Source organism: Nannobrachium achirus, assembly GCF_963921795.1.
Source record: "Nannobrachium achirus genome assembly, chromosome: 1".
In the NCBI taxonomy this organism is placed as follows: domain Eukaryota; kingdom Metazoa; phylum Chordata; class Actinopteri; order Myctophiformes; family Myctophidae; genus Nannobrachium; species Nannobrachium achirus.
Genome location: NC_137810.1, coordinates 32,682,926 through 32,699,695, shown reverse-complemented (window position 1 = coordinate 32,699,695; position 16,770 = coordinate 32,682,926). Strand labels below are relative to the sequence as shown.

At 41.9% G+C, this 16,770-nt stretch overlaps 1 protein-coding gene across 2 annotated transcripts; it reads right to left on the bottom strand.

Annotated features, from left to right (window-relative positions):
• Nucleotides 1-353: 353 nt before the first annotated feature.
• sirt5 (sirtuin 5) lies at nucleotides 354-13,085 on the bottom strand. 2 transcript variants are annotated; one of them, XM_080735036.1, is made up of 9 exons: nucleotides 13,080-13,085; nucleotides 11,041-11,150; nucleotides 8,625-8,758; nucleotides 5,808-6,033; nucleotides 4,975-5,062; nucleotides 3,909-3,962; nucleotides 2,512-2,635; nucleotides 2,157-2,272; nucleotides 354-1,593 (listed from the first exon to the last, which is right to left on the bottom strand). In XM_080735036.1, the coding sequence occupies exons 2-9, from the start codon at nucleotides 11,141-11,143 to the stop codon at nucleotides 1,521-1,523; spliced, it is 918 nt and encodes a 305-aa protein (XP_080591162.1). In that variant the 5' UTR covers nucleotides 11,144-11,150; nucleotides 13,080-13,085; the 3' UTR covers nucleotides 354-1,520. The 2 variants fall into 2 exon arrangements, with proteins under 2 accessions (XP_080591162.1, XP_080591161.1); XM_080735035.1 differs by lacking the exon at nucleotides 13,080-13,085 and adding an exon at nucleotides 12,208-12,294.
• Between the last annotated feature and the right edge of the window lie 3,685 nt (nucleotides 13,086-16,770).

Below are 16,770 nucleotides of genomic sequence, written 5' to 3'. Positions count from 1 at the left end.
AGCTCTAATAAGTTAAGACAATATTTACGTATGTTATGTGCAGATGTACAGTTATATAAATACCCTGAAGGGGACTAAAATGTAATCTCACACACACACACACACACACACACACACACACACACACACACACACACACACACACACACACACACACACACACACACACACACACACACACACACACACACACACACACACACACACACACACACACACACATCCATCACCAGCACAACTAATAGTGACTCTAAATCATGGTGGTTCAGGCTCTTATAGGCTATAGGATTTCCATCTGAAGTGATCAATAGAATTCACAAAATATAAGGAACAAATTAATTCAGTCTCATCAGTAAGTAGGAATACAGCTTTATCTCATTGGATGTTTTTCCAACAATATTCAGACACATGACAAATACATTGGTAATACACACCCAAATCCTCTAAAAACATTACTGCTCTAACCAAAGCAGAGGAAGACATTACTTACATGACCAATTCAGCCTTTTACAAAAAATAAATTACCCATATATTAGGATAATACTCCATACAACACATATCCCTGGCAGGCACAAACCACAGTGAATCTGTTTTTTCCTCTGGAGCACTGGCAACTAAACACTGACCCCTGCTGTCATAACTCTAAAATGCATTAACTGTATCTGTAAAGGCTACAAGAATGTTATGGTGTTTATTTAACAAATGGCAATTATTTGCTACGGCCACCTTGTTCATGAATCCTGCTTTTAAATACAACAAAGGTATTTGTTTTATTAAGTATTATTTTAAACCATAGGAAGCTGGCTATTTTCTGGCAGTAGTAGGGTGTTTTGTCATACTTTCTTAATCTTGCCCGAGGTCTAGCCGATCTAATCTGGGGTCAAGCTGTCAAGCTAATTAAAAACATTTTCATGGCATCAATAATGAGGGTCAGAAGTATAAATTGAATAGACCTATCACAATCATTGCCTTGAGTCGCAACGCAATTGGATAGGGTTAAACCAGTCAGGCAGGCAGGAGGGCGATTACATCTCCCTGTAGAAAGGTCTTGAAAGCGACATGCTGTTCTGGTTTTAATTGTATAAAACTCAGCTACAATCAAATCTAAATCAGCTACAACCAATGTCATTGCATCCAAGTCAGGCAAGGCCTTCACTGCCGGCATTGTTGATTTTCGTGTTGGTGCCGTTTGCTGTCGTCATCAATGTAGACCTACCCAACAGGCCTACAGTATATTTCTGTGATGATGCGGATTTGAGGAAATATTCTCAGTGGATTCGACACCAGACAATGGGGTATATACAAGGGAGCAGCATTTCTTGTTTGGACCGCGACAGGCGAAGAAACACTGTATTATGGGTTATAAATGCTCGCTTGACATTTGTTTGATGGGTCTTATTCATCCCAGTATCCTTCATGGGACACGTGTTCCAATAAGCCCTTCAGCATTAGACAGTCTGATCTACAGTACATAAAGTGACGCATGCCTGAAGAGACCAGTCAGATTCCGGGACTCTTCCTCAATTGCCTTCGGTCTCGTGGCGAGCGAGTGCTGGGGGCAGGGTGATCCCAGCGGGGCCCTGGAAGTGGAACCTAAAATCCACACATCCGTGTACACACACAAATACACATGTCAGAGTGCTCTCTAGTCTAGGGTGAAAATCCGATGTGAATTAATTAATAATTCTGAATGAAGTGTGTGTGTGTGAGTGTGTCCTGTCCACTCCTATTAACCATGGTGACAACTTGTAGCTTGTTGCTGCCGGTGAAGTGTAGCACGGCTGACCTGCAGTACATCCATTTATTTAAATCCTCCCCTTTAAAGCCTTTATACTTAGTTGAAGCAGGTCCCCCAGCGCTTTTTATGGATCAGGGCCCACTTGGAAATCTTGAAAGCTTTCGCAGCCCACACATCTGACCACATACATAGCCTACATGGGCCTATCGTCTGCTGTGCAAAATTGTAATGTTTTGCTAATTATTTGGGGGGCCGCTTGCAATAATACCCTTGCGTTCCACAGGTGGATAACCAGTGATTTAGATAAGCTCTCCAGAGCTGTGAATGTTACCTCATGTGCAGTGACACTTCATAGTTAATTGCAAGTGGTAAGGGAATTGAGTGAGTGAGTGAGTGAGTGAACTAATGAAACACTGACTTGAAGCGCATGGTGACTGGAGTATCTTCCATGTTGAACTCAGCCACAGGGACTCCTCTGGCTGCCACTTGTGGGGCAAACATGGCTGCTGGGTACACAATGGACGATGTGCCGACCTGCAGCGGACAAGAGAGCAAGATTTGTTTCCAGTTGATTAAACAAATTCCAAACGTCTATGCATAAAAGAATAATACAATAAGTCAAATGGCCAAGTCGCTTACAGTGAGAAAACACCACTGTGGACAATGGTGTACATTTGGTTAGCACAAGATTTTATCTGGGCGCTTCAAATTACTTTGGCTAGTCTATTTTTAATAGTCCAGGAAAAAAGGATTTGACTTGAACAGAGACCTACCACAAGGCAGAGGTCACAGTTTTCGAGCTCTTTTTCTACGAGGCCAAGGACGTCCGAGTCCAGCGTCTCTCCAAACCAAACCACGGCGGGTCTGAGGAGACCACTACATCCCTCCTGCTCACACCTGGCTCACATGCAATCAGAAAGACACACATGTTGCAAATATTAAGGCATATGTTTGAAATCATTTAATAACCAGAATAGGCACTGTGCATAACTGTAGTCCTGGTTTCCCAAAGGGGGCATACCCGGGTCTGGTTCCGGTTCAGTTACCCATAGCTTTGCTAGACTGGTGAAGCACCAGATTTAATCCGGAAACAACTGTGTAGAGCACAACATTTTCATGCCATGGACCCATTAGTTGAGAGAGAGATGAAGCAGGGACCCCCACAACCTTTTCATAGATTCCATATCGTTTCATTGTTTGACAGCACAATCATCAGTGTATTTTGGATTGATGTCAATTTGTGTTTTCAGATATTTACACTTGACCTTTCACTCTGTACTTAGTCTGCTCTTTTCCCCCTCTACACCAAACCCCTTTGACGAAAATAGCCGATCTACAAGCTCACAACGGGCGAGGCGTTGTGAGCTTGTAGATCTGCTATTTTTGGCTACAGTTCTCAGAATATGGACACTAGGGTTCAAGTTGTTAATATAAAAAGGATTGGAAGATTTGGAGGACCCCCTGAACAGTAGTGCTTTGGGGGCCGGACGGGGCCGGACGCCGTGTGGCCGGAAATATTTCCCCACATGCACGCGCACGGACGGCACCGAACGGTGCACGACCGTGTAAACGCGTGCATACCCCCCGCGAGAGCCGCGACAACCCCCCACCCCGCGAATCCGCGATAACTACAAGCAATACTTTAATCAGTGGCTACTACTATGCATAACAGGTTTCTAGACTGGTGAATGTGTGAGCGTCCTCAAGCCTCTATTCATATGGATATATAGCCTACTTAGGTTTCCAGCTGTGACTGCATGTGCATGTGTCGATGTGTGTGCTGTGTCCTCATACATGGCTCCATATTACTGTGGTATTTAGTGTTTGAAATTCGTTCAAGGCAAACTTTGTTTCTCTATCCTACTGCAGCGCTGTATTTTCTAAATGAATTTAAAGAAAGTAGAACATAAAATCTTAAGTAACAATGCAAATGTAATTAAGACTAGAAAACTATTGTTTTCCCACCATTAGATCTGCTGACATCCTTTCTATCTAAATAGCCTCTAGAGGCGCGTGCACGCGCGTGCACGTGACGTCAATAAATGACCGTCCGCCCGGGAAAAAAAATCCCAAAGCACCACTGCCCCTGAAGTAACTCTGAGGACCCCCTAGGTGTCCCGGAACCCCTGTTGAAGACCCCTGGTGTAGAGAACATGGGTGTGTATCTCACCTGGGCAAGTCCTGATCTGGGATCCTGGCATCACTGGTGTTTGGGTCAGGAGCACTGTGGAGATATTTAGATAAGTTTGTTGGTTTACAATTACATGTAGCTGTAAATAGCATACGTGTAGTTATTGTCAGAGTAGATAGATGCAGTACTTAAATATGCCAAACTCAAAGGTACAAGTCAGTCATGTCTCTCATAAATGCAATAACCCTTTTGATTCTGATCTAGAGTCTAAGTGTGGCTCGAGCTAAAGGAGTTTTATTCATGCTCCAACAGATATAGTACTTTCTTTTCTAAATGCGGACTGAAACACATCTTGGAAAGACATGAAATGTTTTCCTTGTGTCTTGTGGGGTATAGTTGTGTATTCAATTTGATCTACTTTTCAATCTAGCTCAGTGATGAAGCCAAAGGCAAATTTGGCAGAATAAATAGTAATAGCAATAAGTCAATCAGTATGTATTTGGCAAATGTAAAGTATCTAACTTGGCAGGTTGCTCACATGCCATAGATTAGGGAGACCATATTTTCAGCCGCTCAAACCGGGACACGAACAACTGTTGCCAAAAATAGGGACCCTAAAAGCAATGCGCATGTTAACGCAAACGCACATGCCCATTCTTTAGCGTTTGTGCACGCGCACATACACGCATAAAGGCAGTGAGTGATTGACAAACAGCCTCAGCATTGAATTCAGACACGCAATGAATATGTTTTCTGATTTGTTAAGTGAGCATGTTTTCATGAAAAGAACATGATAAATGTCTATGCAACCACTGAAAACAGCTACTATAATTTTAATTCTGGCGAAAACCGGGACAATTTTGTAGTGAGTGTTGAAAACCGGAACATATTAGTGTTTTAGAGATATTTGTCGGGACACCGGGACACGCAGCTTGAAAACGGGACATTCCCGGCCAAACCGGGACGTCTGGTCACCCAACCATAAATACAAGATTCAAAAATATGGTCAACGTTGTGCTGAAATGTGAAAATTTTATTTTTCTTGCAATACAATTGGAGGAAATGTCAACAGAGGCAACAAGCCTCTTGCAACCTAAGCTCTTACCCTTTACCATCCAGGGCAGCACAGATGGGGCTTTTGTGATTGGCTTCTTCATGGCCACAGCTCATACAGCGCGTCCTGAAGAGACTGCCTGGATTCACAAACACCACAATGTGAAGATGGAAGGGGAAGAAGGCAAACATAGACAAAATTGACAGAGAAGAAGCTGAAGTGAAGTACAGTTTTCAGACATCCAGCAGTTACAGTACAAAAGTATTGGCATCTAAATGTACTTAAAATATCAAAAGTAAAAGTACAAACTATTTGGAAATAGCAGATCTACAAGCTCACAAAGTACAGTACTTAAGTAATAATAAGAGGCAGACTAAAGCATTGCTGAGATTTTTCTGAATATAAAAACGTTTTATATTGCTAATAAGCAAAATAAAAGGGAACATTTTGGAAATATAACTGAACTGAACCATTGCATGATTGCCCATTTGCCTAGTTAGTAATACTCCAATGCTTTCGCAATATCTGTCAGAAAAAATTGCAATTAGATTTTTTCTCAAAATCGTTCAGGCCTAACTAGCAGTGAAGGGGCTTAGTGCTTTAATTGTGTTTGATAGGGTTGCATCAATGTATCAGCTATTAGTATGCAGATGCATCCATAGATATCCTACTTGTACCCCAAAACAACCTTATTTACTATACTGTAAAGTATATTGCCATTATGTGTATGTAGCTATTGAGAGTTTCCAGACTGAGTAAAACCTGCAGGTTTATTTGGAGGTGAAACTGAAATGGATGGAAGAATCAGTTAATATCAGCGGAGTGTTTTTCAAATGATCAGATACTGGTATTGAACAATAAGGTTTCACCACCCTGCTACATACCGTGGAGCTCCAGGACATTTTTGGACCCGGCGCGGTGGTGGAGCTGGTCAATGTTCTGTGTGACGACGGTGACCCTTCGGCCTTGTTTGGCCAGTCGCTCCTCACACTCCGCAATGGCCAAGTGGGCGGGATTAGGACTCTTGCTCAACATGACCTCGCGGCGATAGTGGTAAAACTCCCACACACGGGATGGGTTTCTGGAGAAGGCCTCCATAGTGGCCAATTCCTAGCAGAGTGGAGAGAGTAAGAGATAAGAGACAGAGAGGCAGACACAGGAAAGGTAGATGGGAGGAATGAGAGGATAGGGGTCACATAAGTTCTGAAGGCACTGCTTGGTGGAGACCACAAAATGAGAAACAGATACACAAAATACAAGGCTTTTTTTTCTAGCTATATGTCTCAATAAGTTTAGTTTGTAAGGATTTACAAAGACATTTTTAAATATTTTTTAACATCTTCTGTAGATTTGACTACTGTAAAGAGTCTTTACCGGTCTTCCCTAAAAAATCACACCCGTGTGAAGTGGAGCTGTGTGTGTGTGTGTGTGTGTGTGTGTGTGTGTGTGTGTGTGTGTGTGTGTGTGTGTGTGTGTAGATCATGTGTACCGATTTTTGTGACATTTGAAGAAAATATGTAGGAAAAGGAGCAAAAAGTGTGTTTTGGAGAAAATTCAAGATGGCGGAAAATCTATCCTGGCGCAAATGGGCGTGGCCTATATGGGGAGATGCGTCTTGACCCAAGGAATCCAGGGAAAAAAGAATTTTAATTTTCCGATCCACGGTTCAAGAGTTACGGGGCAAAACGTAAAGTGGGCCGTTATAGCGCCACCATGAGGCCGAGTGATGTAATTATTTTTCGATTCATTCTTCAAATCATTATGAATCTCCTCTCCGAGGTTTGAAACTGTAGCTCCTATGGTTTACGAGAGAAAAATACTTGAAAGTGATTTCTTCTATAAGTCAATGGGGACAATTAAGCGTCGTTTTTTGCCGATTACGTCGACATGGTAAGGCGGATCGGAACGAAAGGTAATAGAACACCATTCCCGGCCGAGCCGCACATTTTGATGTATATATTGCGCGAGTGGCGTAAATGGTGCGGCACTAGTTACGCGCCGAAGTCAGGCTACATACACACACACACACAGACACACACACAGACACACACACAGACCCACACAGCCACGTATAGGGAGCCTGTGTTTCACACAGCTCCAAAAATCAAGTAGATGACTGCATTTGATTCTGAATGTTGCAGACTGAATCCTTACTGACACCAAGAACGTGGAGCATATCAGTCCAGTTCTACGGTTGGCTTACAAAGCACTGAATGATTTAGGGCCAAAATACATTTTTGGTCTTGTGCGATATTAGGAACCATCCAGAACTCTTAGGTCATCTGGGACAGATCTGCTTTCTGTCCCCAGAATCACAACAAAACATGGAGAAGCAGCGTTCAGTTTTTCCCAGAAAACTGCAAGTTTGCGGCAACTGTGTTATTTTAAATGACACAGCAGCAGCTAAATACCTTTTTTTTACACTTCTGGAACTTCAGTTTCAGCTTAAACCAGCGGAGTGCTGCCCACAGAGGAGCGCGGAGGGGGAGCAATTAGGGGTTTAGGTGTCTCGCTCAGGGACACTTCAACAGATTGCTAGCCTGGCCTGGAATCCTACCTCCAACAACCAGGGGCTCTGGTTCGCCAGGCAGGCTCACTAACCACTCAGCTATGGCCGACCCCAACGTGTTTTTGCTGTATTCTTAATTTATTTTCAGGGGTTTCTACCATAACAATGCCATCCCTGACAAAAAAAAGTAGTATAGTCATTTTCCATTTTAAAACACAATGTGGAAGTCAAAAGGATAAAAGGGCAAAGGCCTCCTGTTCCCCCACATTACTAATGGTATATAATGGCCCATGCTCTCACCGTTAAAATTAATGGTACAGCCCATTTAGTTTGGGCCAATTTATATTATTCAATGTAACACACCTGCTGCTAATCACATTCACTGCAGACTTAACACCCTTGGCTGATTGTGTAGCTTGTTTTCCACTTCAGGTGAAAATCTACAGCAGAGTAAAAAGATGGCAGGCTGCATCACACTGACCGCAGGGGAGGATGTCTTTCCCAGGTATCATTCTTGCACATTAGAATGCCCTTGGCTCTGGACACACCTATGAAAATCTAACCCACTCATTAATTTGTTTGGTGCAACTGCTACTAAAAATCTGCTGTAGTTTTTAACCTGAAGTGCAAAACAAAAATCATCAGCCCACGGTGTTGTGCCTGTTTGTGCATTTAGTATCCAGTCCTGTTGTCCTTGGTGTGCATGCAGCTAAAACAAGTTGACGTGCTGTTGCTGTAATTTTATAATCTGTTACATGCTTTATTGTTGGGGGTTTCATCTGTAGCATTTGTGATAATATAATCCACCGTTGTGGTAAAACTTGTTGTTTAGACCACAAGTATTATATAGAGCTTGAGGAACCAAATAGAACAGGGCACCACTTCTCCATTTAACTCAATGGACACGGCCACCCTGTTCTATACTTGCCCTATTACTTTGAGTGATGTGCTTGTTATATTATAGTAGATTTGAGTTGTGTTTATTACCATCAAGACATTGTAATTATATTTAGTACAACTCCAGATGATTCTTATCATAGATTAAACTGTAGAGGCTAACATTTTCAAGACCAGGCTGAACATTTTAGTGAATGACGTCAGGTCGAAAACTTCTCCTAAGATGTTTAATTAATAAAAATGAAACGTTCCTTTTTACTGAATTCAAATGTCCTTTTATATTGTTTTGCCTTACCTGTGCTTGCCATTTCCTCCAGTATCCCCCCTCTCCTCTGAAGGTGGGGACTCCGCTCTCTGCACTCACCCCTGATCCAGTCAGAATGGCTATGTGCTTGGACTTGGAAAAGATCTTCCTGAATGCTGCCACATCTAGACACACAACAGTAGATGCAAGCACACACAAATTCACTTACACAGTACAAACACGCTACCTGAAAAAGGTTGAGAATTGAGACATCACTTACGAGCATCATTATACAGTGGTAAATCTGATGAATCTAGGGTTGCAGACCTGCCAACCCTGGCAAATTCGGCGCCCGCAGCGCCCGCGTTGCAATTTTTGTTGTTTTCCCGCACAAAACAGCGTATATTTTGGGGGGTTCCATGCACCTTTTTGGGTGGGACCTTTACAGTTATGTTAACAAAATTTCACACCAGAAATGTAGCACATTGCATGTCTTGACTTACACTAATAGGAGGAGGCAAGATGTTAGAACAACCTTTTAAATAAAAATGCCATTTGGTCAGGAGAAAAAGTAGGCTAGTATTACCAGGCAATACAGTAATGTTGCTTTGGCAATATTGTTGACAAATCTTTAATAAAATATACTAACTGCACTTGCTCAGAGTTAGTTAACAATAGACTAGCAAAACAGTCTCACCAGTGACTTAATGAATGAACATACATCAACATAATCATGTTATTCAAATAGCAAAATAGCTTTACATTGTCAGGTAGGCTATTTACCTTTAAATATTTACCTGTGTCTTTGTTAAACATTGTTCATTGAGCAGCCTAAATAAAACCACCTTTCTGTGCATGATTTGCATTAAGTTGAAAGTATTCAACTCATGTAGGTTTCTATTCCATCCATTAATTGATATATAGGCCTACATTGTGTATAGATCACATACAGCCTAGTCTGTATATTCATTCATATAGGCTGTAGGCTACTCATTGTTGATACTGATAGACCATTAATGTCATTCATATATTCACAGGTGATAAATGTGTTCACTGTTAATGTTTTTGACAATACACATAGGCCTAATTCATTCATTCATTCATACTCGATGGGTCACACGTTTTGACATTTTCCGACTGGTTGCTCGCTGCAAAACCGTCGTATGACGAAGTATAACTCCAGGCGGACCGGAGCAGCTCGTTGTTTCGTTTCACCAGCGTCGCCAGATAGGGTTAGGTTAGGCATAGTACAAGATTTCACCAATTCTCACCATCGTGGCTGCTATGACATGTGAATTCACCTCAGAGGAGGGTTTTAAAAGTTTATTACCTGTTAGACTCGTTGGCAGCACTACAGGGCGAACAGTCGCTGTGCATCGACTCGCGCAACACCACGGCCCTTCTCCGTATCATCTTCTTTATACATTAATCTGATTAATATCGCCGTTATGTATCCGATCGATAACTCGTCTGCGTCGCTGTGAGATGCGTGCATGCTGAACTAAACCAAAACCTTCTTCTATAACTCTATTACCAAAACAAACAGTCCGCCAATCATTCTTCTTCTGTCGATAAAACGAGCATCGCTTCCGTTCTAGTGCTCCCCAGCGCCATGCGCCCCATTCACACACCATTCATGTGGTGCCTGGGAGGAACTACACGGCATGGAGCAAAAATGTTTGCCTCACTTTGGCCCACAACACAACCGAACACAATGCAGAATGTGTTGTGAATACCATCACCCGATAATGCGTAGCCGTTAGAGGAGTTTGCGTACCTGCGTACAGAGACTAAAAATGCGTGCTTACTACGCAAAATGCGTATGGGTTGGCAGGTCTGTGCAATACCTCCCATAGGGATTCAATGCATAAAAACTTTATTTTTTTCTTTATCTGATTGTATTAAACGACATCAGACTCACCAATATTGCGGCTCTATGGAAAGGTTGAATTATCCTTTCTATCTGCAAAGTGTTTGTTTCGGAAAAATCCAACGTAGACATGTTATGAGCTACTTTCTGTCAAGAAATTCAGTTTAGGTGATTATTTTTTAAGTATTGGAGTTTGGAAGCGCTCGTTGGAAATCACTCAGCGGTCCTGTGTACCAGCTGGTTCTAAATGTCACATAATGCAGGAGGCAGCGGGACATGGCGTTATACGAGCGCTTCCAAAGTTCAACACTTAGGAAAAAGATCAGTCTGCTCGGATTTCTTGATAGAAAGTAACTCATAACATGTCTATGGTGGATTTTTCTGAAACAAACACTTTGCAGATAGAAAGAGGATTATTCAAGCTTTCCATAGAGCCGCAATATTAGTGAGTTTGACGTTGTTTAATACAATCAGATTGAATCCCTGTGGGAGGTATAGCAACCCTAGATTCATCAGATTAAAAAAAGATCTAGTGTTGCAATTTGATACCAGGTGAGTATGTATGTATGAATGTATAAGTACTGTACTGTATTGTACCTGAGCTGGGCCTGGTCATGTCTTTATTCCAGGAGTTTCTCAGGTATGCACACAAAAACTGAGAGGTTATTGTGCCTCTACTGCTGAGCCGTTTTAAGATCATCAGGATTCTGGGTCAGGGGAGAATGAGTGATCAGCAGTGGTGGAAAAAGTACTTGCATTTACTTAAGTAAAATGTAGAAATATTGTTACAAGTAAAAGCCTGTTACTTGAGTAAAAGTACAAAAGTATTGGTATCAAAACATACTTAAAGGACCAGAAGTAAAAGTACTCATTATGGAGAATGTCTTGTTTCACAAGGCATCGTGTATAAATTAAAATCTTTTGAAAATAGCAGATCTACAAGCTCACAATGCTTTGCTTTGCGATGCGTTGTGAGCTTATAGATCGGTATAGCCAAAGTATACATAGGGCTGTAATAATAATCAAAATTAACAAGTAACTTGTGGTCAAATAATTGTAGTGAAGTAAAAGCACAATATTTGCCGCTGCTGAGATCTAGTGGAGTAGAAGTTAAAAAAAAGTATTGGAAATACTTCAGTAAAGTAAAAATAGTGTACCTCAAAAAGTACAGTACTTAAGTAATTGTACTTAGATACTTTACACCACTTGTGATCCACGTATTCAGACCAGTGGTTGTCAAAGTGGGGGTCAGGGACCCTCAGCCCTAAAATGTACATTTACACACACTCAAGAAAAGAGTAATGGGGGCCCTTGAAATGTAGAGTTTGAGAACCATTGGTGCAAACATAGTCATAAGATGGGTTTGATCATGGGTTCTCAAAAAAAAAAAAACATAAAGGTTTGAAGAGGTCAGAGAAACAAGACCAACAACTGCTATATTGTGGAGAACATGGATATTATGCTGACTGGTTGTACTCTAACTTTCAGCATCCTGAGAGCAAGCAAACTAGCCCTAGAATGGCTGCGATATTACATAGATTGCAATTGCATCATGTAATATTTATGTGTGTTTGTATGTCATTATTATGTCATACAAACTATGTCTCCAGCTAACAGCTGGTGGCTAACGTTATCAAGCTAGCAGTGTTTAGCACCAACAGCATCGTCGGATGTCAGTCAAATGTTAAGCAGTGCACCGTGGTTATATAATTGCATATAGTTTCAGTTATGAAGCTGAATCATGTGTCGACTCTTATAAACTACCTTAAACTGACGTCGTCCAGCTGTCAACTGGCTGCACAATAAACCTACTACCTAGAGCTATTATTATGACTATAAATAGGAAGGAAATACTTCTTCTTTTTCAAGGGCAGCTTGCATCCCTATGTTACATCACTGCCACCTTCTGGAATTATTTAAATCCTACATCGTCCAGTCTGTCAGATTGTGGAGGAAAGTAACTAAGTACATTTACTTAAAGTACTGTACTGTAGTCTACAATTTTGAGGTAGGCTATTCTTACTTCATTGGAGTAGGCCTATTTCCAATTTTCAGTACTTTTACTTCTACTCCACTATTCTCAAAGGCTATTGTACTTTTACTCATCTACAATTATTTGAAAACTTGAATTACCAGTTACTTTGGAGATTTTGATTATTTTACAAAAAAAGTATAATAATGAAAATTGAAAATAGCAGATCTACAAGCTCACAGTGCATCTATGCGACGCATTGTGAGTAGGCCTTTTTCCACCACTGCCTATCAGTCCTGTTTTCTTCAGACATGGGCTACTATTCCAGTACTGTATGGTCATTAGATTAAAAATAATATTAAATAATAATAATAATAAATGTTTTACCAATTATATATATATATATATATATATATATATATATATATATATGCTAACTAAATAAATCCCACTAATATTTGCTAGCTACTGAAAGGAACACATGGCTGATGCAATCACTGAATTCTAACATGGCATATGGAAATGAGTTGACCAACAAACACTACTAAAACGTTACAAAACACAAACACTAGCCTACTAAAAAGTTACAAAACCAACTAAATTGACTACAAATTAGTTGCAAACATTTTCCTATACATTGCACAATACTATTTGAGTTACTCACAGACATATTTACTCCAAGACCAAGACACAAAACGTCGGAGAGCTGTGGAGAACACACTATTAAAGAAGGAAGGGCTGACTAGTTGTTTCACTTTCAGTTAAAATGAAACAGCAACTGGAACATACCATAAAGGGGAATTAAATAACTTATCACAGTAGCATTTGGCTTAAGCTCATACTGTTGAAGCCATTTGAATATTTGCTTTATGATTTATTATTATTTATTTGAATTATGCCTGACCATGATATGACATTTATTTTTAGTTTAGGGCTTGTATTGTTTGTTATTGCTGCTATTAATTATGATGATGATGATGTTGATGATGACCAGATTATGTGAAAGTGATTCCCTAGCCTAGATAGTGATGTTGCTAATAACTAAGGCTGTTGTCATTGTCACTTAGTGATGACGAGGGACAGACAGGTGACCAGCTGTTCACAGAGCGGCAGGGCAAACACATGTTCAACCACATATAACACATAGAATAAGCCTTACACGAATCCTTTTACATTTTATTAGAAATGAGAGTTTGCCACCAAGTTAAAGTTTACTTGTAATGGCTGTAACAAAAATAGCATAACCAGCAGGGGGGGCTGTTATACCAAAGTAGTTTTATTGTCACACACACGCACGCACGCACAAGCGCGCGCACGCACACACACACACACAACACACACACACACACACACACACACACACACACACACACACACACACACACATTATAGGCTACTATAGGGCCTACACAACTGTTAGTGAACACAAATATTTTGTTAATATAATAACTTGGTTAATTTATTGGTTGCACACTGAGGGCCAGTGAGGGGCGGGCATAACGGCAGCTGAGCCTGAGGCGTTATCACTGGTCTGCAGACTGCACTACTATAGCAGGGCCTATACTACTGTATAAAAATACCTTTTGTGTGCATGCAGGTGGCGCCCACTTAAAATAAATTAACTGCAAACGTTTGATCATCCCGCTCTCCCGCTCGCTCTCTCTCTCTCTCTCTCTCTCTCTCTCTCTCTCTCTCTCTCTCTCTCTCTCCCTCTCTCTCTCTCTCCATCATCATCATTATCATCATCATCATCATAAACCGCCCCTCCTACACCGTGACCGTACTGCCTCGGGTGCATGTGTGTGTGTGCGGCGGCGGCGCTGAGTCTCGCAGTCCCGCCGGTCGCCCGTGGTTCACGCTGCCGGCCTGGCCGAGTATGGCGGCGGCTCCGGAGGACGTGGTAGACCGTCGGCCCATTCGGAGAGTCCGGTCCAAGAGCGACACGCCTTATATCAACGAGGCGAGGATCTCCCTGCACCTGGAGACAGGTAGGAAGACTCTTTCATCCGAACAGAGACAAATGTCACCGTGCAGTGGCGGCTATATCTGTGGAAAATCTGGAAATATTGCGGGGAATGTTCCCCCGACTGAAACTGTTTTTTGACAGCTGCCTGTCACAAATCAAGCGTGGCTTGTTGGGGACATCATGATATGCTGGTCAGACGTTATCCATGCCATGGTGCTGAGCTGCCTTGCTGGTGCCGTGGTGGTGACTAGGCTAGCCTACACACCGTGACTCATGCATTGTGTGAGCTGAGATGCTGAGCTGAGAATTCGGCTTTGAAACAACCACACAATGATGTGTTGGTCATCAGGGGACGCCGGTCAAGAGAAACTACCTTAATTATTTTCGGGACTCATACAAGCATCCCCAATTTCATGCAGGGCATTGCAGGCTCGTTCCACATTGGAAAATGCCAGCGTTGCCATGTTGTAAGCTACTGAACTGGATTCAACACTGACTGGTGTACAAATGCAGTCGGACTTGTTCCTGTGTTCATTCCTCTGTTCCTGGAATGGGTCATGCGTGACATGATGCACCATCCTCGCCAAATGTCATGTATCGTCTTAAACTGGAAATATGAGTTTGTTTCCGTTGTTGCCATGGACACCACCAAGGTACGCTTCAGCTCTGCACGGCTTCTAATGTGAGCGTGGCTCTAGTCCATGTTAATTTCCCTAAACATTGTGTGGGATTAATCATTAATGTGACTAAACCCACATGAATCCCTATCATTGATTTCTAGATATAGGCTAGCTACTGACTAGCAACATCAATACAGCCGGCGTCACGTGTGGAACTGTCCACTGTTGTCTGGTGCTGAAACTGTCATCAAGCAGAATCAGCATAGTCTTCTGACAGATTCTGACACACAGTAGGCCTAGGCTACGTATTTCTATGGAACCGGCGTTTTTGCAGGTTAACTACCGTCCACCTCTTTGTTACATGAGTTGACGAACGCATCCAAATAGCATTCATTTGAGCTTCCACTCCGACCGATTATGACAAATCCCAGTCACATGTGTAGAAGCCTACTGTAGGCTATTGTCTAGCCTATATGTTTTCCATTCCGGACAGAGGCCAACTCTTCCCCAGCCAGGCTATTGTTCTGCTTTGCCTGCATTCTCTCCTTAATCTTAACAGCTTCTCTGTTGCATACAATTCCTTGCTCAGCACTCTGACATAAGGCTACAGACAGCAGACAAGACGGTAGTCAATCTGAAAGGCGGCTGATCTGAAATTAGATTCCCAAGAGACATTTCAAGAGCACTATTCCTTTATTTTCATACCTTGACTCACCCACAACTCACTGTTCTGCTATATTTACTTAAAAGCCATTAAAGATTTATTGAAGCGCTATCAAATACAGTAGCGGAATGACTGCACCATGTGGGCCCTAATATCCCCATCTTTTAGATAGACCTGATAAGACCTTTATGATTCATGGCTCTAAGACCATCCAATAACTCTTGTATTTCAAGTAGATTATCTCACCACAATGTGTATAATAGAATGTAATGCAGTGGTTCTCAAATTGGGGTCCGTGGACCCCCAGGGGTCCTTGCGGGGAGGGTTCCAGGGGGTCCCCATGCATGGAAAATTATTACCTGAAGCCTGATTTATACTTATATTGCGCACTGGTGTTGCACACCAACAATCAGATCTACAAGCTTACAACACATCACAATCTTACAGTATGCATTGTGAGCTAGAATATATCTGCAATTTGCAACTACCGGTAAGTATAAATCAGGCTTTAGAGGTCTGTAACTATGTGAGAGTATAGGGGTCTGTGGCCTAATGCATACCAAACAGGGGGTCCTTGACATTTCTTTTTTTGAAAACCACATACAGTAAGTGGTTCCCCAACTTGATTGGCACCAGGATCTAAATTCTGCATGCCCATGAAGTCAGGGTGGCTGTTTAGTGCAGGGGTTTCCAACGTTTTCAGGCCAAGGACCCCTTAGTTGAGAGAGAGCTGAAGCAGGGACCCTCACTACCTTATCATAGATTCCATATAGATTGTTTGACAGCACAATCATCAGTGTATTTTGGATTCTTGTCAATTTGTGTTTTCAGATATTTAACCGCTTGAACTGTCAATACTTAATAAACTTGACCTTTCACTCGGTACTTAGTCTGCTCTTTTCCCCCTCTATACAAAGCTCTTTGCCGAAAATAGCCGATCTACGCTTGATCTAAGCTCAGCCGAGCCGAACTAAGCTCACAACGCCTCCCGCTGCGAGGCGTTGTGAGCTTGTAGATCTGCTATTGTTGGCTAAAGTTCTCCGTATATGGACGCTAGGGTAAAAAAAAGTTTCTATCACTCAAAGATTTGGAGGACCCCCTGTAG